This window comes from Hypoxylon trugodes (assembly GCF_022578975.1).
Source record: "Hypoxylon trugodes strain CBS 135444 unplaced genomic scaffold F4822scaffold_8, whole genome shotgun sequence".
In the NCBI taxonomy this organism is placed as follows: Eukaryota; Fungi; Ascomycota; class Sordariomycetes; order Xylariales; family Hypoxylaceae; genus Hypoxylon; species Hypoxylon trugodes.
Genome location: NW_026250023.1, coordinates 2,134,170 through 2,160,304, shown reverse-complemented (window position 1 = coordinate 2,160,304; position 26,135 = coordinate 2,134,170). Strand labels below are relative to the sequence as shown.

Sequence of the window (26,135 nt, the reverse complement as noted above, 5' to 3'; positions counted from 1 at the left end):
TCTTACCTCTTCTCCCGCGCATCATAGAACCATCACACCGGATTCCTCCCAAAAACTTGACACCCATCCTTTTCATAAACCGACCAGTCCACGCAGATAATTCGGACCAAAGAAAAGGAGCATACGGTAGATTTACTGGCTAGATATCGGTTTTGTGATACCACTGCTGACGCTTTTAGCTTCAAACAGCAGGGAACAGCGTAGTTCAAGAGCGCGGTGACATATCCGGGGCACCCCTTCGGACTTCTCCGTGCGTAATTATAGGGCGACAAGTAGGCCGTGATGACGTTATTTATTACCTAGCCTGAGTAGAACTCCTTGAATGGGATAAAGATGGTGTGGCGGCGGTGGTATAGGAAATTATTTATTTAATATCATTAATGAGAAACATTTCGCATGATCTTGGCACTCAGGCCATATATCTGAACCATGAGTGAGGAACGTGGACACGAAGGCTTTTCCGGCGAATCGACGCAATACCTTTCGCAACAATACGGAGGTGTTCACTCAGCCAAATGGGTCGACCTCTTTCCTCGCCCCTGGATCCCATACATACAACTCGTGCGCCTCAGTCCACCGATAGCGCCGCTCGTGATATATCTTCCCCATTTCTGTGGAGCCATGCACGCCGCAAGAATAAAAGGGCTCGCGACATCTGAAGTTCTGCACACATGTCTCTTACTATTAGGAGGGAGTCTTTTCTACTCCAACGCCGCGCATATCTGGAACGATCTCATCGATGCCCCTATTGATAGGCGTGTAGCCCGAACCAAGACAAGGCCTATCGCAAGAGGTGATATAACTCCAAAGCAGGCATTCATATTCGCTGTATCGCAAGCGCTATGTGCCTTCGCCTTCTTGCTTTTCCTCCCTCGAGCGGTGGCGACGTCAACTATTCCAAGCATCATCGGAGCAATATACTATCCCTGGGCTAAGCTACACTCCTACTTTCCCCAGTTTCTACTTGGTGCCGTTTTAGCCTGGGGCGCTGTAGTTGGTGCTTCAACTTTGGGAATTGAGAAGCCATGGACGGACGCACCTACCATGTGCTTGGTGATGGCTTTGGCGCTGTGGAATAGCATCTTAGACACTATATACACATACCAAGACATAGCTGACGATGAGAGGGTGGGAATTAAAAATCTTGCGATTTTATTCAAAGAAAATACGAAAAGTCTGTTATGGTTTCTTTTCGCTCTTGATGGGGGTTTCTTGATTGTGTACGGAGTGTTAATCCGGGCGGGGTCTCGCTATTATTTAATTACTGCCGTAGGTTGTATATCATCGTTAGCGGTTATGATCGCGAAAGTCGACCTTCAGGGTCAGGCTAGCTGTTGGCGGTGGTTCTCGATTGGGTTTTGGTCGCCCGGGGCATTTCTTTCACTTGGTCTCTTGTTTGAATATGTTTCGAGCTGTTAGTTGATCATCGTCATCAAAGAGCGTATCCTGCTGGTTTAATAATGAACTCATTTCTCGGATGCCTAGGTATGTTAATTGGAAGCTAAATTGATAACTACAATCTCCAATTAATAGGTACCAAGACCGGTGCAGTACTTCTTTTTAGGTGCTTTAGGTACCTAGACGATCCCCTATTAGGCAGGTACGATAGACGTCGGTAATCCTTAATTACACTACAACGCCGCTAAAAATAAGGTTCTATTCGGAATCCCGCAACCCTATTTTAACTACCTAGGTACCGATATCTATGCGACATAGCAGGTACGGGAGTCGGTAGCTCTTTCGATACTTAAATTCTCGAGTACCTGCCTACCTAGGTAGTAGGCGAAGGCGAAATGATATGCATGATAGCCGTATTTGATGTGGTTATGTTTAGCATAATCTTGTGTTAAATTTATTTTCGCGTCCGTAAATAGTGCCTTAGAACGTTTCCTTGGTTGCGGGGCGATATTTACTGGCTGATCTTAAGAAGAATCGAAACCATTGCCATTGATAATATTCCCTCGAAAATAACCTACCTATCTATACTGAGCTTCGTGGGTACATACATCACTGTAAATAACTGTGACTATAGCGTATGTCTTGGTTAAGACAGCCCATGCTACGGCAAGGGATCGTAAATAGCGATGCTACCCCTCACCCCACACGAGAAGGGCTACCTCGCCGTTTTGTCACTTGGCGATATTTTCACGAATTAAATTTTTTTTACGCACCCGAGTTCGATCAGTACCTTTAGTCGGCATATTACATATACTTTTGCGAAAACGCCTGAGCAGGTTGGACTTCTAAGAAACTCTTGTAGGCTTAATGGGACGCCGCGCGGGTTATAGTGGATTTTTTATCTAACCTGTGGGGTAACGTATATCTATAGCCCCCCTGTAGGTATCTGGGGAGATATAAGCCATTGGACTACCAAGCTTAACAGTGGTTACCGCATTGGTTAATGTCCTGCAGTCTAACTGGCTGATTTATTACTTGTAGGGGGTGCACGCTATAGTTCACTATATTTATAAGGATTCGGCGCACTAAACCCCCTATAATTACAGCGGAAACACGGCTGGACACCATGCCTATAGATTATGGATTAATAATTTCCTTCCGCCTAGACAACAGTCCTGGGATACTGCATCTTCCAGGACAATATGGAAGTGATATACTAACGAACTTGCTTGGATACCTTATATCATTCATGAACTGGAAGGGTTCTATTGGGATTCGGAGGCCCTAAACGCCTCCGAGTTTTTAAGCTGTCCGGGTGCACTCCCTAAATAAAAGTCATTATCTTAACTGCTGCAATACTCATTTTACTCTTTACCCAAAATGTCATTACAACCTCACTCACATAGTATTACCTAATGTGACTGGATTGATGTTAATAATCATTTGTATTAGTAATTTCTTACTCAAGTCCTCCTTCTTCTCATTAGATAATACGATTATTAGATAATCTGTGTATTAGGTAATATCTTGTTCTGAGCGGTCCTTGTTACATAATCACTCGCAGATCAAAGATCTCCCTTTATCGTTTACATAATCACACACGTGCTATATATCCTGGCACCCAGGCATTTAAGTCTTTATCGCAATTGAGGTTGAATTAAAAGAGGCCGTGAGTTGACTTATATTCTGAAACAAGGAAGCAGCCAAGCTATCAAGCTATGGGGTTGAAAAAGCGTTAAGGCCGGGTATCGGGCTCGTCGCGAGCTCGTCTGAATTCCTTCTGAGCAAAGAGCTATCACCGAAGCCCCGTCGGAGATGCATGGCGGGTTTACAGCGGAGATAGTGACTGCATTAAATCCACCAATCAACGGCTGGAAAGGTACGAAATAGGCATGTGGGTCTATACATATCAACTCGACGTCATGACTCTTTAATACCTAATGTAACTGTTGAGGTAGGCGTTAAAGTCGGACTTTAATAATGCATTACTCACGTTCCGGCTGAACAGTCAAATACGAGAAATATATTTTATAGACGTTCCCCCTCTATATATGTTCCTCCAACTTGTCATCTTCAACTTCGTATGCACCGGTCTCTTTTCAGATTGCCAAGAATTCTAACGCACCAAAGCAAGAGCTACCCCATTCCAAGATATTACAGTCACCGAACCCGAAATTTACAGAAAATGTCTATTAGCACGGCTTTGCCGATGGCTGCTCCAGCCAAAACTCCTTTGGCTCGCTATCGTATACTATCACCATCTGCTTCGATTCGAGTCAGCCCTCTATGTTTGGGTAGCATGAACTTTGGAGATGCATGGAAAGACTACAGTAAGTACCCCGAACCATGTTAACAAAGATCCTGTGGCGGTCAGTACTAATATATACCCTTTTTTCAACTTAGTGGGCGAATGTAGTGAAGAGACCACCGAAAGCATCTTAGATTATTTCTACAGCCAAGGAGGAAATTTTATTGATACATCAAACAATTACCAATTTGAAGAATCCGAGAAACGTATTGGAGCATGGATGAAGAAGCGTGGAGTCCGAGACCAAATGGTCATCGCCACCAAATTCACGACAAATTTTCATTCCGGACCCCGCGGTGCAGGAGAGATTTTGGCGAACTACACCGGAAATGGTTCCAAGAGCCTGCACCTATCGGTAAATGCGAGCTTAGAAAAATTACAAACCGACTACATTGATCTGGTACGTCTTTGGAGAGCCTCTACCGTGTCTACTTGACTAATTACCCTGCAGCTTTACATACACTGGTGGGACTTCTCTACCAGCATTCCTGAAGTAATGCAATCCCTTAACCACCTTGTAGTCTCTGGCAAGGTTCTACACCTTGGTGTGAGTGACACACCTGCTTGGGTCGTTAGTAAGGCGAACGAGTACGCACGCAACCACGGCCTCCGTCAATTCAGCGTTTACCAAGGAAGATGGTCGGCATCGCAACGAGACTTCGAGCGCGAGATTATCCCCATGTGTCGTGCCGAAGGAATGGGTATTTGCCCCTGGGGATCTCTAGGTGGTGGAAAGTTCAAATCCGAAGAGCAGCGCAAGAGTGCCACAGGCCGCAAAATACCACCCAGCGAAAACGACATCAAAGTCAGCAAGGTCCTTGAAAGTATTGCCAGCCGCAAGGGTACTATTATCACCAGCGTAGCGCAAGCCTACGTTGCCAGTAAGACGCCTTATGTGTTCCCCATCATTGGTGGCCGAACTATCGATCATCTGAAAGGAAATATCGAAGCCTTGACGCTCAAGCTATCGGCTGACGAAATTAAAGAGATTGAAGCAGCGATTCCATTTGATGTAGGATTCCCCAACAGCTTCCTTTACGGCGCTGAGATCCCGGAGAACCCTAGTCAGGTGTGGCTATTAGGCGTAGGTGGTACTTTTGACTATGTTCCACTGCCAAAATCTCTCAATAGGGAATAGTTTTCTGGGAGGTTGATATGGGGCGGTTAGTGTTTTTATATCTAGCCTTTGTACGGCTTGTGTCCCTTGATGTAACAGGTTTGTCATGTATATAGCCTTTCTTGGCCCTTTTACGAGGGGGTGCCAAATCGTTAATGTCGGCATCTCGGCTACTCGCCTTTCTCTTCTGGGTGCCTCTCTGATACTTCTCGCGGTCCTTTTCGACATCAAGTAACTTTCCTGTTTTCGATTCCATTGCCGACATTGCATCCATGACTGCGGTACCGTTGGTTGGTCGCGACGAGACTAAGTGCGAAATATTGGCCAGTTTAAATTGGTTAGTTTAGCAGCTTTTGGGTGATACTGTTTACTTGCTTGTACTACGTCTGAGCCGGCCTCGAAATCTAATTGTAGTAGCCTTTGAAGAATGTATCTTGTCTCCTTTCGCTTCCAGTACATGAAATCAAGAATGGGCTTATTTTCCTGGGCCCTTCGGTTTTAGAGAATGCTACGAATGGAAGTATGGCTCTCTCGACGTCGAACTTTTCTGTGACAGAGATCCGGCGTGCGTAATAGGTTCCTATCGTCGCTAAGCGGTCCGCTCGGCAATTTCCTTCAACATCTACGTGGCCTGGAGTCCAACGCAGCTCAATGTTACCACCCATTCGTAAAAGCAGCTGGAGCGGGTCGAGAGCTTTGTCTTTGAATTCGTTTGCGAGTCCTGACTTGGCTTTGATGTTTTTATAACATCTCTGAAAGTATTGGATAGCCCCGGCGTTGTCGCTAATTATGATTACCCTCGGGGCAATATGGTGTTTGTCATGGACTACCCCTTGGTTATGTTCGGTCCAGTGTAGTATTTCATAGTAAGCATTCCATAAAGCCCTATTTACTGCCAATGTCTCTGCAAATTGAGACTCCGAAACACCATGGAGGCCATATACCGCATCTATCCACTGGTTATTGTTGGTTTCCGTATCTGACATGCTGAAGCGTTTATGTGTAACGCTAAAGCCAGCAAAACGTCCTTTGGCAGAACCATCAGTATACATCAGTATACATGGCTGATGGAGAGCGTCTATTGCTGCCGGCGCGTGGATGGCGTATCGGAGAGCAGTCTCATGGTCCTCCGTAAGAAATATTACGCTCGGCTGATCATTTCTGATTTTGAAGTCCTCGTATATTGGTGTTTCTTTCTCGATCTTTGCAGTTAAGGACTTCAATTTCTCCTTCGTATATTTTCTATTATAGGTTGGACCACCAATCTTCAAGGGCACAAGATCATCCTCTTGCCTCTAGCTTCGGAGGACTAATTCATGACCTGTCTTTGCTGCCTAAGCAATACTATCATCAGCAATCCCACGACTCGGTAAATGCAAAGCCAGGGCTCTGAAGACATAATACCTGTTCGGCTTCTGTAGGAGACGACATTCTTTCTACTATGTAGGGTGACTGTGATGATACAACGGGAGGAATAACGATGTTGGGTGTGTGTACATCCCTGGATTATTTGCGTACATAGGCGAGCGTCGGTTAGTTAGTGTGGAGGTAGGTTGGCAGCAAATTGTATGCGTGAGGCTTTGATGGTAGGATTAGAATATTTTGCGGAAAATACGTGGAAGAGACCGTCAAAAGAAACCGCAGGGGAAAGAAAACGAGTCGTGCTAGTTGTAATCGCCTAGCCCAGTTGCAAAGAAGAGAAGGGGAAGAAAAAAAAGTTGTCCTTATTTTTGATATATTGCTTGGGTGGATTGCAGTTGTAACTGTATAGCAGAAATATGGGGCATAGAAAATTTTATTCCGTTGTTTTGACTAGGTATATTTAGTTGTGAATGTGTAGGGTATTTGCATTTGTTTTGCAGGAAGGAGCCATTGCCTCTGAAAATCCATTATCTCGAATTTGTATCCACCCTTTCTAACTAGCAACGCTTGTAGCCAATTTAGGTACCTTCCCGCGCAACCCCAATGTGATTAAAAGGGGTGCTGGATCTCTTATTTCTCATGCATTTACTTTTCGTATACATCCTAACTCCTCTACTACTATCTCTACGAAGAGTCCAGTACCTTGCGATTGTATAAGCAGAACCATAGCACCGTGAAAACATCATTTAGAAGGAAAGTCGCGAACGAAGTCTACAAAGATATATATTTATTAGCGGATTTGGATAGGTATTAGGTGCATGGAAACAATTGTAACGACTTCGATAACACCCAGCAATTAAATACTGTCGACGACGATGCGTGTCTCTAAACGAAGAAAGGAGACTCACGCGTTAGGATTTACGAGCGAACGTAATCGGAGAAATTCAATCGATGGGTAGAAAATCACGTAATGTGAAGAGACTGTGTAGATATCAACTAAAAGCTTGCTAAGTTTCGTAGGAAGGCGTGAAAGTAAATAGAGGCGAAAATTTATTTCGAAATCAGTACCATTTCCAGAAGCAGGGTTTCCGTAGCAAACGATATGAATCATAGCAGGTAGTATGCAAGTAGAAATATGTTAGAAATATCATAAAGGAAGGAGCGCAGGTGCTGGTGCTGGTGCTGGCTTTCCAAAAAAAAAAAAAAAAACCCAAGTAACTGTAGAAAGGTTATATGTCAAAGTAATTGCATTGGATGTCAGCCTTCTCTCCCCGAGGATGACCCCGAAGGCGATGAAAAAACCCATTTGGCCAAGCGGTTTTTTCGCATGTCCCGTGTCTGTACCCTTTGCCCCGCCTTTGGACTACGCATGCGTGTGTGTGTTTTTTTTATGTCCCAATATACCACGGTTCGAATCCCAGCAAGGGCACTTTTTTCCCGAAAAACACCTACCAAGCTAATCATCACCAAATTTCATTCCTCTTCGCTGTAACAAGTTTATATCTTCTATCTGATGCATCTCCTTTTACTTCCACTACTCTTTTATTTGCCTACCTTTCCCTGCTATTTTCCACTTTCAAATTCGACTCGCCTTTCACCCTCCTACTATTTTCCTTCCCATTCCTTGTATTAACCCTCACTTCGTCGTCGATTACTTTCTCCGCAGAATTAATATTATGGTATTCACTGTGATCGCTACCTTTCATGCTTTCTCCACCTTTTCCGTCTCGCTACCATGTCTTCCCTATTTACTTGGACTACCACAAAAACAATTTTTGGTCTCGAGACTAAGGGCGCAGACCTTTGAATAGTATTAGAGATGTGTGTTAGACGCGCAGAGCTAGTATCATTCATAAATGTTAGGGTGTATGGCTGTGTGGAGCATTGCTTCGCGAGGAACTGATCGGGGAGAAGCCCGTGATACTTGGGGCGCCTAGCTATTTCCGACACTGACATTACCTCCTCAGGGATGACTTCGCTGACGAGGTTTTTCTAGACAGAATAGCATGGTTAGAATGTTACTCGCCAACTACAGTGCATATTGTTACGAAGACCCCGCCGAACAAGCGCATATCTTATCGTCAGACTATCATCGAATCCTCCGTATGCCCCCTGGGATATGGCCCTTCAACCCGAAAATCGCAGCGCCCGACGGATTATAGAAGATGCGAGGTGTAGTTCACGAATAAACAATACACTAGCAGTTCTTTCTTACGCATATACATTTATCTGCACGAGAACAGGAATACCAGGTAGCACCAACAATTTTGCCCATGCCTTGTATGAGGGGCTCCATATTCGATCTCTGTGCTTAAAGCAAGCTTTCACAATTTGCACTAAATACATATCGCCATCCGAACTCATCAACAAGTAGGTTATCAGCGTTGGTAAATTGCACGCATAGCATGATATTCATATAAAAATAAATACAAAAGACTTATATACCCAAACAAATTTCTTCAATGAAAGAATTTAAGGCGTGCGTACACTGGAAATAAAAAGCAGGTTGGCGGCAGATCTCTCGCAGTATTATTTGTTCAATCGCCTGCAAATAAGGCAATGGAGAATGTAGTGGCTTCATCCTTCTTTTCTTTCAATACAGTTATGATCCATGGATTTGAAGTGTGTGTTGAGGTACGATAGCGCACCGGAAGCAGTTGAATTGAGTGCTGTGGTACTTTCTCCATTCGAGGCACCGTTGCTTGTTTGGTGGGTAGGTTGATCCCTCTGTACTGCTTCATGGGTCAGTGTCTGCGTATTAGAGCTCGAGCCCGCCGATCTGGCCTGGTTCTCATCATTGGTGTCAGTGTGGGCATTCGTGCGTCTGATAGGTAAAAATGGACCAAGACGAACGCCTCGCAATGAATTAAGGAATGGAGATGCAGAAGGGGTTGGGGATCCTCTAGCGCCGGCATGTCTGGTGTTGTCGTGATCGACGACCTCCTTCGCTTTTCCGCGTCGTGCTTCCAATAATAACTCGTTTATTTGTTGGTCGTGCTCCGGGTTGGACGGCGACCAATACGGTCCAGCGTCATCAGATCCATCGTCTCCTGAGCCGGCTCCTGAAGTCACCTGGTAGATTGACTGCAATGTGGGAAATGGTGCCATAGAACGGGGTTCATTTGGGTTCCCGCGAGAGTTATTACGACCGTGATTTGATTGCCATGGACTTTGAGGAAGTTGTTTAGAACTGGATGCTATGGGTTCTAATTCTTCGGGAACTTCGTAGATGTCCCTTGGGAATTGATCTGGCGATTTTCTTGTGGTTGATGATGCTTTGGGTGTCTGTGCATCCAACTGGTTCCCTCCAGCGGTAAAAGCCTGGGCGTCTTGCATTTGAAGGTCAGTTTGTCGGTTCTCTTCTTCGCGCTCTTCAATAATCCATTTAAGCCTCTGGATGAATAACTTGGCTTGGGAATACCCTGCCGCCATACGAGACACCATTGAATCTACATCGAATGGCCTTATGTCTTTTGCGGGGATCCAAGCAAATCTGGCACCAGTAGCTGCGAAATTCCCCCCTGACGGAACGTACTCTAGCTCATCGAAGAACATAAATGGAAACTCGCGGTCGGTAACCCGAGGGCCACCATCATCGTATTCTTCTTTCCAGCACACTATCTCTCGGGTTTGCTCATCGTATTGATAGCATTCTGGGATTGATCGCTCAAGACCAGTATCGCTCATCGACCTCGAGATGCCAATTACGCCAAAATTGCTAGTTGGCAAAGCCACTGCTGCACATCCATTTCTCTTTGAGCCTTGCACTTTATAAACCACGCCTGCTGTAGGATTTATAACACCTTCAAAAGGTTTGCTCTTCCTCCGCTTGCGAGGCCCTGATGTGGAAGACGATGATCCTACTTCAGGATGGGTATGCTTTCTATGTCGGGGTTTCTTATGCCGATGTGGTAGTATATCAGAATGTTCGCCACTCCGCCTAGGTTCTGTTATGCGCACATGTGGCCGCTGTCGTTTTCGCTGCCCAGGCGATGGTTTAATGTCGAATTCGCTTAGCTGTGAATATGTTAGTGCGATTCGGGAACACCAGCAAGGTTACACGAACTCTGCTGGGTTTAGGACTGACAAACTTCAGGTGTGTTTGTTCGCTCTCTAAGAGGTATATCCGATCCGTCGGATTCAGAATCATGCACAGTAATCGCGTCCATAATTTGGTCCCCCGCACGATCCTTCTGATGCTCACTTTCGGCTGGTCGCGTTGATTCTAATGCTGACGGCTTTGGTACATCCGATGGTTTTGGTAGATCTAGCGGTGATTGCGGTTCTGGTGGTTGTGTATCTTCTTTTTCCTCAATAAAAAGCATCCTAAAATAGGATTTTAATTCATTGTCTTGGAGGCGTTTCTTCTCTCTCGTGGACGTCTTATGCATGTACTCCAAGCCGCGCATCTTTTGCTGGAGCCGTTCAATTTCACTCTGGAGTAAGTTTTGCTCAGTTTTGAACAGAACTTCCGCTTCCTCGTTCTCCTTTTTATGTTCCTTCCGTATCAAGTCCGTGGCCGCTAAAATTGTTTGGAATTGATCGGTATCTGGGGAATCTTCGCGCGGAGCGTCTGCCATGATGTAAGACAATTTGTTATCGCCGCGTTGGGCAGTTTTTTGATGAAAAGTATCAAGAGAGAACATTATAGAGCTGGGTGAATGATGAAGAAGAATCCGATCCGTAATTAACGTAGGAAGACATGAGTTGTCTGGCGTAGCATCGAACTTTGGTCCAGGACTTCTAACTGAGCCAGCGAATACTACAATGCAACCTATCAACTCAGGCCTCCCCGCAATCGTTCCCTATACTAAGAAACTACCACCAGTATACTTAACGATGGTAAGTTCAATGGACCTAGTGGCGATCGTAGTATTTGTTATAGGTATATGGGTACCTATGTATTTAGCTAATCTTTACTGCGCGGAAAACAAAACAACCTGCAGATAATGAAAAAGTGGCTTATGGTGATCAAGCCAATGTAGATTAAGCGCTGCGTTTCTGTGCGGTTCCATAGTTGGAGGCCTGAAGATCAACTTTGGGGGGTTCAATTGAATGGTAGGAACACCATCCGAGCTAAGCGAAAGTGGCGCTGATAATGCGAGGGAGACAATAGAAACATGGAGACCTGTTCTCGGACCTACATACTGTATCTTGTAAATCCCATCACACAAGGCTCCGGTAACTATCTAGTACCTAACTACCGATAGGTACCTAAGTAGGATGGATATACGAAACCAACGCGCGCCTATGAAGGAACACCCCTACACCGACGACATCCATCATAGCTTATTTTGGATTAAATTACTACGTGATCCCGAGAGCCAGGGGGCCTACCCGATTTTTCGGCTTCATAAATTCGGTTACGTCTCGGTGGTGTGCGCCGATGAGTAACCGGGTAGGTACCTACGGTATGTACCCATATCCGGCCACTATATAACGCCATCCAGTCCCGATCCGCTCTCTATTTTCCCCTCTCACCTGTCCTTGTATCGAATTGAGTCCTAATGTCCATTGCAAGTGCAAGGCCACTGAATTACAACTTCGAATTAGTTATACTCTGAAAAAAAGCCGAAAGTAAAAATGAAGAAAAAAAAGGCTTGCATGTTAGACCAACTTATTATTCTAAGATTCATGTGGGCATAGATACCCCTGTCATAGGCCTTGTTGGCCCGTTAACAGGCCGTCCTGCTCGCTACCGCACTTAGGCGGTCCTACGCGCCCGTTTCTTTCCCTTTCTCCCTTCCCTCACGCCCGCTCGGAAGACCGCAGCGAGCGCCGTCCGCATTTCTAGTCTGTCATGATACAAAGGCGGAAAATATGGCCAATTGATCCTGCAATTAAACTAGATGTTTGCATGAACTAGTCATCGAGATTGTAACATCTGACGTGTCTATTCGGCGACACAAGCAGCCTTATCAATGACTAACCACAGCTTTCTTCCTGCATGTTGCACCCCTAGGCACCAGTCCGTTGTTGGTGTCATCAATTGATAAAAAACGACATCAGATAACCAGCTTCGCCCAGCGGCTGAGAGCACCCAACCACATGTTTGCCATGGAAAAAGCATGGAAATCATATCGGTTCTTCCGTAACTTATGCGGAATAGCGCAGTCGAGCAATGCATGACATGCATGAGTTTGCCCAGATGGGATAGCGTTGGGGGCTGAGTCTTGTTGTTCTCTCTATCTTCTCGATTGCCCCTCATGTAAGATTCATATAAGAAAAAGAAACCCCCCAAGTGGATTCAGAATCCTTCAGATCAAAAACCACCATTGCCACACCGCTACAACACATTAGCAACTCAATCGACGCAAAAACTTAACTTACGATGGCTCATTATCACGATAATCGTTGTCGAAGCCACGACATGACTCGCAATTTAGCCAATCGCTTTTTGCGAGAAAGCCGAAATAGCAACCAGCCTACACAATACATAGTAAACGAAGGGCGAATGGTAGTCGACCAGAGGACGTTAAGGAATAGCAACGCCGTCATCTATAACGCGCCAGGCTCAACACTGCGTCTTGTGCCGTCGAGAATAAATACATCTTCAAGGGTCACTCATAACTCTTATTACCCTCCAGAGTCACCTTGGTGGACAGCTGCCCCTCTGATACAGACGTGCCGTGGCTGTTCACACCGCCGAGAAATGTACTTTGATGGTTACTGTCACGACTGTACTGCGATGCGATTAACCTCTTACCACAAACCGCGGTATCATGAATACGGGCATGTAACGGGAGTTCCAAAGAGGAAGATGGTTGGGTGGCGTATGTGATGGTTCGCTCTATTTGCCCCGCTTTGAAAAACGAATATCGCGGGGTTCATAACGGTTACTTATCGAGAGGAGCTGATCCCAGCAGAAACCGAAACTACCCTCTCCTATTCCATCGATCATTCTTAAGTCGATTATTAAAACCAAGAAAATTGTTTCCCGTTTCACTTTGAGCGAATTCCTCGTCGGCATATGCGTATTTCGAGATACCAGTTGGGACGTATTTGGGATTGTGTCATACAAGCAATAGGCTGGAGCATAGCGTTACGAAATCAGATATCCAATAGAAGTATCATATCTCTTAACACGCTACATGTATACAAGTGCGGAATAGCGTCGTCTGTACCTATAACCGTGGCATGGGAAGTTGGCTCTTAAACGAGATATTTCATCGACCAAGATGAGTTACGTCTTTCCTCTATCATTTCAGTTTCAAAGAAATTATAACCGCTTGCATTGTTAAACAGGGCTTGGTCCATGGACTATCATCTTAGTCATTATTTCGTATACTGGAATTTCAGAGTGATTATATCCAAACGAAAACACCGTGAGCGAACAATTATCTTCCTACGGCACGATTGCTTTGTTATCTATTGTTGTGAGGTCTACATAATCATTCGACTCCCCAGCCATGGCAGATTTGTGGGATTGCCATACCCAAAAGCGATACCAAAAGTCATCGATCGATAAAGAAACCACCAAACGTCTTATAAGATCAGTGAGTTTATACCATATATCACTTTGTACTAAGAGTCGGCGCACAATGGCAACGCCTAATCAAACTAGCTTCGGGGTCGAAATCGAGTGTATCGTTGCCTACCAAAGAGGGAACACTAAGCAAAACCGGCCTCAAATGTTCCGTGATGCGCCAGGTAACCCGATTATCGTTCCTGAAGGTGTAGGAATAACTCGAACGATCCGTGAGTCGATCGAACATGTTATTAACAATGCGGTACGGGGCCACGAAGGTGACCGCGTCCTTAATATGACCAACGTGCAGGTTTCCCTAGATAACGACTTGAACAACTTCCATTTGCATAAATATAGGGGTTGGGTGGTGAAGAGGGACTACAGCGTAAACCCTGACGACGCTCTTTTGAAGGATTGGGATGCGACGAAGCATATGTGGGAGGACGTAGAAATAACCTCCCCGGCACTTTTTGCGACTGAAAAGTCATTCGAAGAAGTTCGCCGAGTCGTACAGGCGCTTATTGATACGTTCTGGTTGTATGCCCCAGAAAGTTCAGGCCTTCATGTACATATCGGTCGAGGAAAATATTATTTCGAGATTGACGAAATCCGCAGACTCAGCGCTTTTCTGTACGCCGCTGACCCGATTTTAACCCAGATGCATCCCGAAGTCCGCCGCACCACCCAGAGACACTACTGTATAAGTAATCGCCTTTATTCTACCTTGGCGCATGGTGCACCCAGCATAGAAGCAAGTAGGTCAATCAATAACCTAACCCAGGAGGGTCCTCCAATTACTTCTAGTAGATCGACGGGCGCTCTTCCGCGGGAAGAAAAAAGAGGACAAAATGCGAACTTCTTTTTTCAGCGGGGTTTTTTAAAGGGTTATACTCTAGACCAGAACGAATTTGACACCAGGCAGCCGGCCTTTGCGGCCAGGCTCCCCCAATACGAAGTGGGCAAGCCCCTACCCACCGCCATTGCCGTCGAACAGCTGCTCAACAGTCCAAACCCGCCAACAATCTCATTGTTGATGGAACAGGATTCTTTTAGCCCTATGGCGTACAAATTCACATTCTACGGCCATATGTATTATCGTAAGCTAGTCATGGAAGGACCATTGCCGAGCAGGGAAACCCAAAACGGCCGAACCATCGAGTTCCGGCAAGCCGCAGGGAGCGTTGATCCTGATGAAATTGTGGCTCAATGCAAAATTGCAGTGGGAGTATGCGATTTCGCACGTACAGCACCTCTTGAACGACTATGGGAAGTAATTCTTGACCTCGCGCAAGGCGAAGTAAACAGTAACTGGTATGATGTGTTTGACTTATTAACCGAACTCGATTTAGTTGAGCCAGCTAAAGTTATTGAGCGGCGGTTAGCGGAGCGGGCCGGAATAGATATGACGGATAGTTCTCAAGATAAAAGATAAGCCTAAAGATTCAACGTAACTTCTTCGAGGAGGCATTCGCCTGGGTTATCTCCCATTGTATGCCTGGGGATAAGTCCGTTATGGAGACGATAATAGCTACCCGTCATTGTTACAATTGATCTTATTAAGGGTGTATATAGGTGATCCCCACAAATTTATATAATAAAAGAGACAGTTGCCTGATAAGTTTAGTCTATGAACTCGTGTAGAAAGTCTTGTCAATGCAGTTAGGCAACGAAAGGATTCAGTTGGTAAGACTTTCTTCATAGTGGTAACTAGACCCGCTGTAATTCGCTCTTATAGCCCCTTTTTAACCCCTACATGGTCGCTGTGCCGTTCTTTTATGGGGCTTAGTAACCTAGAGGAACGCCAATGTAGATAGGTGCCTAAGGTATGATGTAGATATATAAAAGCGGCTCTCCAAACAATATCAGTTGAATTCAACTGCTTCTTTCAAGCAGCTATCGTCTTCTTTATATTTAAAAAAATAACCACTCAATTGAATATGGTTTACATTCCACCAGTCGAAAATGTCGACAGGCTCATCGCCTACCTTATGACAGACCTCTCCAACAATCAGCTCAAGAGCTTCAAGAAGAAATTCGAGCTCGGCAGTTGCGCACCATTCGCAACCATGCTAGAGCTCGTGATCAAGAAGCCACCAAAGGACTACATCGGCAAGTCGCATGCGTATATCCGACGCGAAGAAGAAAAAGCCGGTCGCGATGACGCATTCATCATCATCGATGAGCAGGTCATCAAGAAAGACGCTGTGTGGTACGTGGAGCGTTTCGCGGAAAAAGACGAGGTGGATGATGGCGAGGCCGTGTCAACCAATGTGCTCTGGGAGGGATTGATAAAGACGGAATGTCTTGCGCTGTCGTATGTCAATTATAGTATTGCCAACATGACGCTTGTTGAGGATCTTGAACTCGACATGCCTGCGCCTGAGAACTACGTACAGGATGCTGTGATTGAATGCGGTGGTTTGGATATGAAGGAGTTCAGTTATGACCAGCCGGCTTTTATTATAGCTTGGCCAGGCGAGTTTGAGGAAACTACAGATCCAGATATTCTGTCAAATTTTGCGCCCGATCCAGATCGCGTGGGTCGGTTGAAGGAAGATGTGGCGAAGGCCGTGGGAGTGAAGAGCGAATGGAGTTTCATTTCGGATCCGGATGAGAAAAGAGTGAAAATGCCGGATGGCTCGACGAAGAAGGTCCCTAAAGGAAGCGTCTCTTTGCAGCAAAAGTTTGATCCGGAGTTTCCTTGGCCACCGTACAAGTGGCCGGAAGAGTCATTGTAGAATGTGGCACTGGCGGGGTATATATGGTGTCCTATGCTGCAATATCATTGTGTTTTAGTCACATAGTTAGTCACAGAGTATTTAGTAAAATTGCATATAAACATTGGGGGGTAATTGTGCTGATACTAATTAGGCCTCTTCGCGATTTGCAGGGTGAGGGAACCCGAGGAAAACCTGATCAATGTGGCTTCAAACCAAGTGGAAGCTCGTTTGACAAGGAAAGGAAAAAAGAGTTTCTATGTATGCAACCGGTCGCAATGCTATTTTATCCATGCCGAAGAAGCATAATTGTAAATGAGTCAACTCCCCGATAACTCCTGTCATCATCATTATCGAACCGTATCTCCCCTCCACTCCCACCTCATATGCTCGTAATTTACACTACCTCTCTACGTAGAGGGTTGAGCTTCATGCTGAAGTTGCTAGCCGCCGGGCCAGCATATTGGTCGACCTTCGCGTTGAATCGTTCTTCGGCCTTGTTTTGGTAGTGGTCGATCTTATTGTTGACCTTCCTACCAAAGAAAGTGCGCGCGCAACCGTAAACGCCAGTGCAGAGCCACAAAAGTGCATTGACGAGATCAACCCAGACAGCGCATTTCATCAGCGTGACACTAGTGCCTTCGTACTCGCCGCTATCGCGCTTGAGGAAGATAACGGCGAAGGTACCGAATAGCGCAATCCACAGGACGAACAAGACGAGATCCCAGGCGAAAAGACGGTGCGACTGGAAGAAAGGGTTGGGAATGGCGTAGAGGAGGCAGGTGATGCTTGAGAATCCTGAGACGGCGAGAGCGTAAAGCCATGCGGGGTTCTGGCCGTTGCCATCTTCGTGGTCGTGGCGGACGCGGTTACCATACAGGCCGCAGACGATGAGAGCCATGATGAGTTGGACGCCGCGCGCGACCCAACGCGCCCATGTTTCGTAGATGTATACCTGCTTGGTGGCGGCACCCTTGCCGAATCGCTTGACGAAAGATTTGATAGGCATGGTTGATTTTTTGGTGCTCTATTTGCGTAGTGGGTAGGTCCGTTCTATGTGCTGGATGCCGATGAAGGGAAAAAAGTGCAGGAGGCGCAAGTAACCTAGGAGGTTCCTAGAAATTTGGGAAGGAATAGTAGACTGAAGAGAAGAGAACGGTTCGGATCTTTCTTGAATTATTAATTAATTGTTGAAAGGAATGTGTAATAAACCAAAGACAACCAGTGTCGTTCCTGCGTGTATGAATTGTTTGTGATGATGACTGAATCACGCAGCTAAGGATGTGCTGGACATATTTAACTGCGAAGACAATGGAAATACAACCATCGTACAATGGGTGATTCAGTATCTTCAGCGTCAAACAAGCGCCTATTATGTGGATATTTGTATGGATATGTTATTAAAGAAGTCGCCCTCACGCCTTTGATCTTTCCTTCACTTGAAACTTCGAAACAAAGACTTCTAATTCTAGGTTTCCTAATTGAAGCATTGTCAGCCAATCAAATGTTTAAAATTTAGTGGTCAGTGCTATTGGTCCTGTGGTCCCATAATATTTACAGAGGTAGTGACTGGCTACAGTGGTATTTAGCATGAGACGCAGGCGCTTAGTAGCCTGTCTTGAATTATGAGATGTCTTCCCGACAGCGCCAATACGCGCGAAGATCCGTTACAACAATCTCTATTGAGATCCAGCCAGCAGATGAGACCGACTATTCACGAAATATTGCGACGACATGTCTCCACGGTAATCATACATAGTTCGATCACTATGTGATTGTTAGCAATTAACACGCTAAAGAATTATGGGCAATGTGGATTTTCACTATGATTGGGTACCTACCTAGGTAATCACCAACAATGGAAAGCGATACGACCATACTCCGAGTGAATAACTCCCTCGACTCAGACTTTTCAGCAATGAGTTAAATCAATCTTACGGGGAATATGATGGCCCGGACCCTTCCTCGATGGAAATCACCCCCACAGGGCTGCGTCGGATTTCTCTCGTCAATTTCGTGACGCGGATGACTCCTAGGCAGATCCCGTTTCGTTGAGGTACACCAACGGCAACATAATCGCGTAACCCCAAGGGACGAACAATAATCGTCGAATTAATAATGGCGATATGACAAACCTGTTATCTAGCAGGAACGACGATGATTCGGGGTAGTCGCGGAAGAGAGCCATGTGCTTACCCCGAAAGTTTATGGATTAGAGTCGGCACAAGGAGCCCTCAATCTGTCGGTGATCCAGTGACCTTTTGTGGGGCTTTCAGGATGTGCCTCGGCACCATGAAACCCCGGTCATACCAATTTCCGACATGTCTAATTGGCTCTACACCTCGGAGGATTAGAAGATGACATCACTACTTAGGTACATGGGTACTCCACCGCATTCCCAGCCCTGAGCTGAGGAAAATCCGGATCACATGCCAATGAATAAAATAAGGGCATGACCAACTCGAATGAATACATACGCTATGTATAATACTTTACATGGTACGAGTAATGACGAGGGGAACCCGCAAAATCTCAAGTCATGCATTCTTTTCCCCACGAAAATCCCCGGACATTGATTCTAATGTTTCTAAGCTTAACGTGGGGTACCTAGGTAGACTGGATATTGCAGTGGGCTGTAGTGGGCTCCAGGGCTGTCATCACCAATAGCGGTACGCTGAGTGGCTTAATATTTCGTATCAATGTACCCGTAGTAAGCTAACGTAGTACCTTCGTAGCTGCTTTCGGCTTTAGTCCTAGAACAGGGCCGTCGCCGTCTTTGCGCAGAATCACATGGGATTACGCAGGAAAGTGAGAATAGGCTCGGCAAGAAGATGTAATGACCGAGCTTTTAAAAGCTTTTAGATCGACGTCGCGCAAAATATGATCGAAGCTTTCCACCTTTATTAATATCTTCCACCTGCTCATCTATACTATTTTACTCTGTACCGTTCACTATACTTAATCATTTCTACATTCGAATATATCGTTTATCTGTATAGATACCCTTTTCTTCTCTTACAATGTCCAAGACTTTCTCCAAGAGCGACGTCGCGTCGCATAACAAGGGAGATTCATTATGGATCGTCGTCGATGACGATGTATACGACCTAACAAAATTTCAAGATGAACACCCTGGTATGTCTCCATCCGAATTACCAAACATTCCAATTTTCGCCCCAAATAAACACAACTTAAACTTTCGGGACGCTGGAGTAATCCATGTACCCAGAGTGGAATAAGCTTATTTCAAAGTTCAACCCGCTAATCATAATCCCATTCGTCGCGAAATAGGTGGAAAGAAGATACTCACTCGAGTCGCCGGAAAAGATGCCTCCAAACAATTCTGGAAGTACCACAACGAGGGTATCCTCAAGAAGTATAAGCCATCGCTGCAAATTGGCTCGTTAGATACGAAACCCAAGTCCGAACCGAAACCTGAACCAACACCCGAACCATCCCGCACATACGCTGCGCCCCAACCAACGAAGGAAACCAAGCAAGCCGTCGTTCCCCCCACAGCACAAGAAGAAGCTGAGGCATTAGAACCATTCGGTGATCTAATTCCCTTCGGCGATCCTAGCTGGTACCAAGGTGTATGTCTTTGTTCCAATTCCACGGTGTCTGCCATTCAATGGCGCAGCTAACAATTCGATTTACAGTTCCACTCCCCCTACTTCAACGAATCGCACGCCGCTCTCCGAGCCGAAGTCCGCCAATGGGTCGAAAGCGAAATCGAGCCCAACGTCACGGAATGGGACGAGAAGAAGGAAGTGCCGGGCGAGATCTTCCTCGAGATGGGCCGTCGCGGTTATCTCGCGGGTCTGTTGGGTGTGCACTACCCGAAAGAATATACCAAGAATAGCGTCAAGTCTGTGTCGCCGGAACAATGGGATCTGTTCCACGAGATGATCATCACCGATGAGCTGTCGCGCGTCGGATCCGGTGGTTTCGTCTGGAGCATGATCGGAGGTTTCGGAATTGGTGGCCCGCCGTTAATTAAGTTCGGCAAGAAGGCTTTGAAGGACCGAATTATGCCTGGTATTCTTACTGGCGAGAAGAGGATATGTTTAGCCATTACAGAACCCGATGCGGGAAGTGATGTCGCGAACTTGACTTGTGAGGCCAAGCTTAGCGAAGATGGCAAGCATTACATCGTCAATGGCGAGAAGAAGTGGATCACGAACGGTATATGGTGTGATTATTTCACCACTGCTGTACGAACGGGTGGCGAGGGCATGAACGGTATCTCCTTACTTCTCATCGAGCGCGAAGCCGGTGGTGTGAGCACGAGGCGCATGGACTGCCAGGGTGTGTGGTCTTCTGGTACCACTTACATCACCTTTGAAGATGTCAAGGTACCCGTCGAAAATCTCCTCGGCAAAGAGAACCAGGGTTTCAAGGGTAAGCAAGAAAAATAACACCCTAATCCCTTCAACATATTAGTAAATAACTAACTCTAAACAGTCATCATGACCAACTTCAACCACGAACGCATGGGCATCATCATCCAATGTCTACGCTTCTCGCGCGTATGCTACGAAGAATCCGTCAAGTACGCCAACAAGCGAAGGACATTCAGCAAGAAGCTTATAGAGCACCCCGTAATCCGAATGAAGCTCGCACATATGGCGCGCCAGATCGAGGCCTCGTATAGCTGGCTCGAGAACCTAATCTACCAGTGCCAGAAGATGGGTGAGACCGAGGCCATGTTACGTCTCGGTGGTCCCATCGCCGGCCTCAAGGCTCAGAGTACCCTGACCTTCGAGTTCTGCGCGCGAGAAGCTAGTCAAATCTTCGGTGGTTTGAGTTATTCACGCGGAGGCCAGGGTGCGAAGGTTGAGCGCCTGTACCGTGATGTACGTGCTTATGCCATTCCTGGTGGTAGCGAGGAGATTATGCTGGATTTAAGTATGAGACAGAGTTTAAGGGTTGCCAAGATGACGGGTATGAAGCTGTAAAAATATAAAAAATAATAAATTCTACATATGTATATCTACACACCATAAATTATAAGTTCCGTTCATTTGGCCGACGTAGGTATGGTGGATTCAATATACAGCTACCTACCTACCTAGGTAGGTAGGTATTCAGTCAGGACTGCCAATAACATGTAGGCACTCGCCCAGGCGGATATGATCTCAATACCATCTTGATGGCCTTTATGATAGGCCAGTAGCATGACCCGCCCTCTTCATCCCATGGCTCATAAATTAAATCCCGGACCACTGAAGCTCCGTCATCATCTACTTCAGGATCAAATTCAAAGCATCAATCCCGATTCAGTAATTCCCGAAGCACAACGGAATCCTCCGTCTCTGTTGTTGGCGAGGTTATTGTCGCTAAAATATTGATAGCTACCCCAAAATCGGACTCCAGTTGCTTGGGAATCCCAGGCATACGATAATGGTGGAAAAAATCAAGAGGGTCGCCTAAGTTATTGAGAACGGCAATTTTAAGACGATGGCTCTTGTCCTTCCTTATCCCACCATCCCGGATAGATCTGCAGTTTCCAAGCCAATAGCAAAGAGATACCCCTGACAACCACCCAAAAGGGCACGCGTATTTGGTCCTCCTGCGCTTGGACATTAACGCCCAGGCTTCCAAACATCATTTTTAGACACTCATTCCCAGACGGTTTACAAAGAAGCAGCGGGGAACAGTCTTCGTGATCCCATACCGCGACATTAGCACCTCTCTCTAGTAATATATTAGCAATGTCATAGTGGTCGTTGTGGATTGCGTAGCACAACGGCGTGTTCCCTTTCTCGTCCTTCAATTCAGTATCCGCACCCTCGTCGAGTAAGATTTCGACTACGGAATAATATCCCCTCATAGCGGCAATTGATAAGGATGTATTGCCGTGGTTATCTCTCGAATTAACATTCGCGCCATTCTCGACTAAGAGCCGTAGTATAGAATTTCTTTCGTGGGCTTTGTTATTTATTCTCGAATACAGAATAGATGCCACTAACACTGGGCACCCATATTTATCCCTAGCTTCAACATTCGCACCTTTTTCTAGGAGCGCCTGTACGACTATATGCCTCCCTTCGCGTGCAGCTTCATAAAGAATGGCCTGGCCAAGGTAATTTTTGACATCGAAATTTGCACCGCTATCGAGCAATAGCAGCGCGATGCTGTCATGCTCCCCGTAAACGGCTTCAAAAATTGGCGGACCGGGTCTGCACTCAGCTTCGGTGTCTGCTCCATGACTAAGGAGTAGTTGGACGGTCGTGGCATGTCCTGCGCCGGCCGCCCATGCTAATGGCGTTCCATTTATCGTATTAGGCCAGTCATCGTACACAATACCTCTTAACTCAATATCGTTTGTCTTGCCATTTAATAACCGCCTTACTACATCATCGAATCCAAAGAACGATGCTAGCGCCAGTACAGTGATATTTTGCAATACATGCGCTTCGAAATTTGTGCGAATTTCGTACCATCTCATCCTCAGTTCTGGGGCTAGTAGACGTGGTATTAAGTCTTGGAGCGATTCGTGATATTGGACTCGAGCTGAACGATAGTGGCTAATCCAGTGCTTGGCCGAATATTGGAGGAAGTAATTGGAATAGTTGTTGCGTTTCTGCCATTTCCTGGATTCACCTCGCGGTGGTGCTTCGTCTTCAAGTAGAAGGAACCATATACAAGCCTCGGCGAGAATACGGTGCGCTTCAACTAACTCGATCGAGTGCTTCTAATGAAGCTTATTGGTCGTAGCGGGGTTTGGAGCTTGATGGTCTAGGATCCTGACCAGGAACTCCCTTGCTGTCTGGTGAAGGAGGTAAATTTTTGAGTCCACAATTATTACAAAAAGTCCACACAGCTCTCTGATCCGAGTGCAAAACCGTTCATCGTCGTCTAATTCTAGATGGCTATATGTTCGGTGATCGCATCTTATATCTAAAACCACAGCCATCTCTTTGCATAATAATGGTTGCTCTGCCGCCACTATGATACTTAAAAGTCGTTTAGCCTTTTCTGGGTTAGAGCTGCCTCGTAGAATTTTATCGTATGCGCCTTCTACGGTTCGGGGAAGTTCACGGATATAGTTCCTCAGGCTACTCTCTGGAAGATTGATGAAATTCCTCGCTAAGTCGTCGAATATCAGGTGCGCCCATAGGTATGTTCGATGGCGAATTTGAGTAACCGCTTGTTGTAGGGTGGCCTGACCATATTCGGAAAGCATATGGTATTGTTTGAGATCACTTATTCTATTCATGATAAATATGTTGATCTCTTGGGAAATTTGGTCAATTTCATCGTCTCCATCAAGATGAAGATTAAGGAGGAGATCCTTGAGAGGCTTGAAACCGACATGGATTGCGAAGTATGGTCTACTGGTTAAGAAAACCTTGACTTTGCACTTGGTTCTGTGCAAAGAATTCGGCGAGTAAAACCAATTCAAGGCCGCTATTAATTGTTGTCGTTCGGCTTGCTCGCACTCGTCAAAAGCATCTATGACGCAAATTATTTCTCCGGCATTCGGGTTACCGGCAATACCAACCAGCATATCCCATAGATCTTGGAATGATTTAGTCACCGTCTGGCTAGCTTTGAATTCCTTAACGAGCTCTTTAGTGAGTAGGTTCGGCTTTTGATCGATAATCTGTCGTAGCACGCAGCACAAGGCGGATGATAAACTCTTTTGGTCGTCGAAATCGTCTTTGAAAAAGAAATAGCAGGTTGTTCTTGTATCAGTGCTAGGGAGCACTTCGTCGACCAAGTACCTTGCTAGAACAGACTTCCCACATCCTGGATTTGCGGACAACCAAAGAAATCGGGATTCTACACTATCTCGCCAGGTATGAAATAATGGATTCTCGGTGAACCATACACACGTCCCTTCGACGCGCTCTGAGTTTCTGTCCTTGCGATCTCTGTATGGTAAAACATCGAGGCTCTTTAAGATTTCCGGCCTCTCTTTGTCGGTGGCTAATTCTTAACGTAATGGTTAGTAATGGGTCCTCTCGGGGACAATATATAAGAAAATTTGATAGGAAATTAGAATAGTTTTAGTCTCGTAACAGGGGCAAGGACTTCGTTACACCACTTCCACTTATTTTACATTGGGCCTCTGAGCCAAGAGGATACTTTCTCGACTGACCTGTCGCCTTTACTTTTTCGAATAATTCTTTCATATTGCCTCGCACCAATTTAAAGTTATCCTGGTCGGTTTGGGCTTGAGCCGAACTTACATACTCCACTATGGTCCGCGTTCAGTTGTACTAAGCTCTCTCGATTACCGGGTAGATCCAAACGTGCACTCTGTCGAGATACAATCTGTGGTGTGGTATTAGCCTGGCATCATATCTGATCAAGTTTCCCAGACTTACATCGTCAAAAGTACCCCAGAAGGATACAATATGATATTGTTCTAACTGGTGCTTCCATTGTTCCTGCATAGTCTCGGTAATGATACTTTGGCTTTTGAGTACCTCCAGAATATTTTCTCCTCTTTGAAAGCCTAGGTAACTTGCAATTGTTGATAACCCATCCCCTAGGGTTAGCAGCAGTCCATCCGCGCCGCGGTGTGGCGTAGCAAAGAAGACTACACCCTGAGTCGCCAATTTGATAGAACTATAGCGTGGGTTGTTATGAGCATTGACCAGGGCCTGCTTGATCAATATACCACCCATGCTATGTCCTAGGAGCAGGATAGGCCGTGACTCTATGCCAAATCTTTCAATTCTTATTTCCTCTAGCAAGTTGTTCGCCTTGTCGATGAAGGTGCTTCTGTCTCTTCCAAATACCACTGTCGAGTTATATTGATAGAGGAAGGTTCGGGATTCGGGAAGGTCTCGAGGAAGGTCGTCGCCTGCTGGCGTACGCCATGTGTCCCAGGCATGATCAGAGTCAGCTTTACCTCGGGGATTAAGGCCATGGACGGCAATGACACTTAAAATTGTTAGCAGCGTTATTGCAGGAAGGAACGTCGACCAACTCGACTTTGGCCACCAGCCCCGCATTGGATGCAGTATTGCTGTTATCCTGATTTATGTCGGGATAGAGTTGCCTCAGAGGCTGTATCTCAATGTAAGAAAGGACTCGAGGTGGGGTAGGGCGTTCTAACCATCGTTGAACCGAAAAACGTGTTTTCTCACACAACATGGACGCTAAACATGACAGCAACCCAAGACACAGATAGGCGATGGTTGAAAATATCTTCTATGATTTATTGAGTGCCTCAGTTCTTCCGGCTCCCAATATACGCGGGATTTAGAATTGAGTAATTTGATGACCAGCCTTGTGCGTGCCATCATGCAGAGAGAAACCCAAGGCAGAATGCCGTGCCGCCAATGCCCGAGCTGAAACGTATGGCGTACCTTATGGGTAGTTCTACTTAAGTACCTGCTCGCCAGTCGTGATTGGCTGCCGACCGTCGCCTACAACACAAAAATGCCCGTACTTAGGTAGGCTGGGGAGTAATTTCGTCTAGTGTGCGCCACCTAGGTACCTCGGTGCTTATCAAGCAGGCCTTCGCCGCCATAATGTAGCTTGTGGTAAACACCCCGCGCTCATCTCTTCTAGTTTTCATCCCCATTAAGCCGTCCCCCGGGGGCGATCGAAATTGATCAGCGAATCGCTTTGGATCATACGCGTCCGGTTACAGAAGCCCGGTTAGCTTTGGTAACTATTAATTGCCCTTGAAAGTGAACGTACCGCCATGAAGCTATCACGTCATGCAGAAAAAAATATTTTGGTATTTGATGACGTAAGTAATTCCAAGACTAATGTCCTGCAAAATCGCCAACGAAATAGTAC

The 26,135-nt window shown here is 45.9% G+C and overlaps 10 protein-coding genes across 10 annotated transcripts; 5 read left to right on the top strand and 5 right to left on the bottom strand.

Moving 5' to 3' along the window:
- Window positions 1-391: 391 nt before the first annotated feature.
- F4822DRAFT_354651 (UbiA prenyltransferase) lies at window positions 392-1,466 on the top strand. Its single transcript, XM_051456009.1, has one exon. The coding sequence runs from the start codon at window positions 430-432 to the stop codon at window positions 1,417-1,419; it is 990 nt and encodes a 329-aa protein (XP_051311556.1). The 5' UTR covers window positions 392-429; the 3' UTR covers window positions 1,420-1,466.
- A 2,117-nt stretch (window positions 1,467-3,583) lies between these two features.
- On the top strand, window positions 3,584-4,844 carry F4822DRAFT_432639 (Aldo/keto reductase; the record flags this gene model as incomplete). The annotated part of the gene is made up of 3 exons (XM_051461688.1): window positions 3,584-3,728; window positions 3,802-4,106; window positions 4,158-4,844. 3 exons carry the CDS (start codon window positions 3,584-3,586, stop codon window positions 4,842-4,844), a joined length of 1,137 nt encoding a protein of 378 aa, XP_051311555.1.
- Window positions 4,845-5,227: 383 nt separating this feature from the next.
- Window positions 5,228-6,254, bottom strand: F4822DRAFT_432638 (uncharacterized protein; the record flags this gene model as incomplete). The annotated part of the gene is made up of 2 exons (XM_051461687.1): window positions 5,228-6,118; window positions 6,228-6,254. The coding sequence occupies 2 exons, from the start codon at window positions 6,252-6,254 to the stop codon at window positions 5,228-5,230; spliced, it is 918 nt and encodes a 305-aa protein (XP_051311554.1).
- A 2,144-nt stretch (window positions 6,255-8,398) lies between these two features.
- F4822DRAFT_414139 (uncharacterized protein) lies at window positions 8,399-11,516 on the bottom strand. Its single transcript, XM_051459103.1, has 2 exons — window positions 10,277-11,516; window positions 8,399-10,202 (listed from the first exon to the last, which is right to left on the bottom strand). Exons 1-2 carry the CDS (start codon window positions 10,829-10,831, stop codon window positions 8,763-8,765), a joined length of 1,995 nt encoding a protein of 664 aa, XP_051311553.1. The 5' UTR covers window positions 10,832-11,516; the 3' UTR covers window positions 8,399-8,762.
- Window positions 11,517-13,726: 2,210 nt separating this feature from the next.
- Window positions 13,727-15,085, top strand: F4822DRAFT_432636 (uncharacterized protein; the record flags this gene model as incomplete). The annotated part of the gene is made up of 1 exon (XM_051461686.1): window positions 13,727-15,085. One exon carries the CDS (start codon window positions 13,727-13,729, stop codon window positions 15,083-15,085), a length of 1,359 nt encoding a protein of 452 aa, XP_051311552.1.
- Window positions 15,086-15,290: 205 nt separating this feature from the next.
- On the top strand, window positions 15,291-16,579 carry F4822DRAFT_354367 (uncharacterized protein). The gene has a single exon (XM_051456004.1). It carries the CDS (start codon window positions 15,591-15,593, stop codon window positions 16,389-16,391), a length of 801 nt encoding a protein of 266 aa, XP_051311551.1. The 5' UTR covers window positions 15,291-15,590; the 3' UTR covers window positions 16,392-16,579.
- F4822DRAFT_354492 (uncharacterized protein) lies at window positions 16,580-17,853 on the bottom strand. The gene has a single exon (XM_051456007.1). The coding sequence runs from the start codon at window positions 17,377-17,379 to the stop codon at window positions 16,768-16,770; it is 612 nt and encodes a 203-aa protein (XP_051311550.1). The 5' UTR covers window positions 17,380-17,853; the 3' UTR covers window positions 16,580-16,767.
- Window positions 17,854-19,390: 1,537 nt separating this feature from the next.
- F4822DRAFT_432633 (acyl-CoA dehydrogenase NM domain-like protein) lies at window positions 19,391-21,328 on the top strand (the record flags this gene model as incomplete). Its single annotated transcript, XM_051461685.1, has 4 exons — window positions 19,391-19,505; window positions 19,662-19,963; window positions 20,030-20,771; window positions 20,835-21,328. The coding sequence occupies 4 exons, from the start codon at window positions 19,391-19,393 to the stop codon at window positions 21,326-21,328; spliced, it is 1,653 nt and encodes a 550-aa protein (XP_051311549.1).
- A 1,616-nt stretch (window positions 21,329-22,944) lies between these two features.
- Window positions 22,945-24,817, bottom strand: F4822DRAFT_354436 (uncharacterized protein). The gene is made up of 3 exons (XM_051456006.1): window positions 24,707-24,817; window positions 24,478-24,653; window positions 22,945-24,311 (listed from the first exon to the last, which is right to left on the bottom strand). The coding sequence occupies exons 2-3, from the start codon at window positions 24,509-24,511 to the stop codon at window positions 23,068-23,070; spliced, it is 1,278 nt and encodes a 425-aa protein (XP_051311548.1). The 5' UTR covers window positions 24,512-24,653; window positions 24,707-24,817; the 3' UTR covers window positions 22,945-23,067.
- Window positions 24,209-25,712, bottom strand: F4822DRAFT_354383 (uncharacterized protein). The gene is made up of 3 exons (XM_051456005.1): window positions 25,444-25,712; window positions 24,707-25,394; window positions 24,209-24,653 (listed from the first exon to the last, which is right to left on the bottom strand). The coding sequence occupies exons 2-3, from the start codon at window positions 25,337-25,339 to the stop codon at window positions 24,534-24,536; spliced, it is 753 nt and encodes a 250-aa protein (XP_051311547.1). The 5' UTR covers window positions 25,340-25,394; window positions 25,444-25,712; the 3' UTR covers window positions 24,209-24,533.
- Between the last annotated feature and the right edge of the window lie 423 nt (window positions 25,713-26,135).

Bases quoted from the DNA above. Each gene is read 5' to 3' on its own strand.
- F4822DRAFT_354651 (XM_051456009.1), top strand. From the start codon at position 430: ATGAGTGAGGAACGTGGACACGAAGGCTTTTCCGGCGAATCGACGCAA.
- F4822DRAFT_414139 (XM_051459103.1), bottom strand. From the start codon at position 10,831: ATGTTCTCTCTTGATACTTTTCATCAAAAAACTGCCCAACGCGGCGAT. The intron at 10,203-10,276 runs GTTTGTCAGTCC...ACATATTCACAG, and splicing joins AGCGAACAAACACACCTGAA to CTAAGCGAATTCGACATTAA.
- F4822DRAFT_354367 (XM_051456004.1), top strand. From the start codon at position 15,591: ATGGTTTACATTCCACCAGTCGAAAATGTCGACAGGCTCATCGCCTAC.
- F4822DRAFT_354492 (XM_051456007.1), bottom strand. From the start codon at position 17,379: ATGCCTATCAAATCTTTCGTCAAGCGATTCGGCAAGGGTGCCGCCACC.
- F4822DRAFT_354436 (XM_051456006.1), bottom strand. From the start codon at position 24,511: ATGAAAGAATTATTCGAAAAAGTAAAGGCGACAG. The intron at 24,312-24,477 runs GTCAGTCGAGAA...CATTACGTTAAG, and splicing joins CGAAAAAGTAAAGGCGACAG to AATTAGCCACCGACAAAGAG.
- F4822DRAFT_354383 (XM_051456005.1), bottom strand. From the start codon at position 25,339: ATGCGGGGCTGGTGGCCAAAGTCGAGTTGGTCGACGTTCCTTCCTGCA. The intron at 24,654-24,706 runs GTAAGTCTGGGA...ACCACACCACAG, and splicing joins TCTGGGGTACTTTTGACGAT to ATTGTATCTCGACAGAGTGC.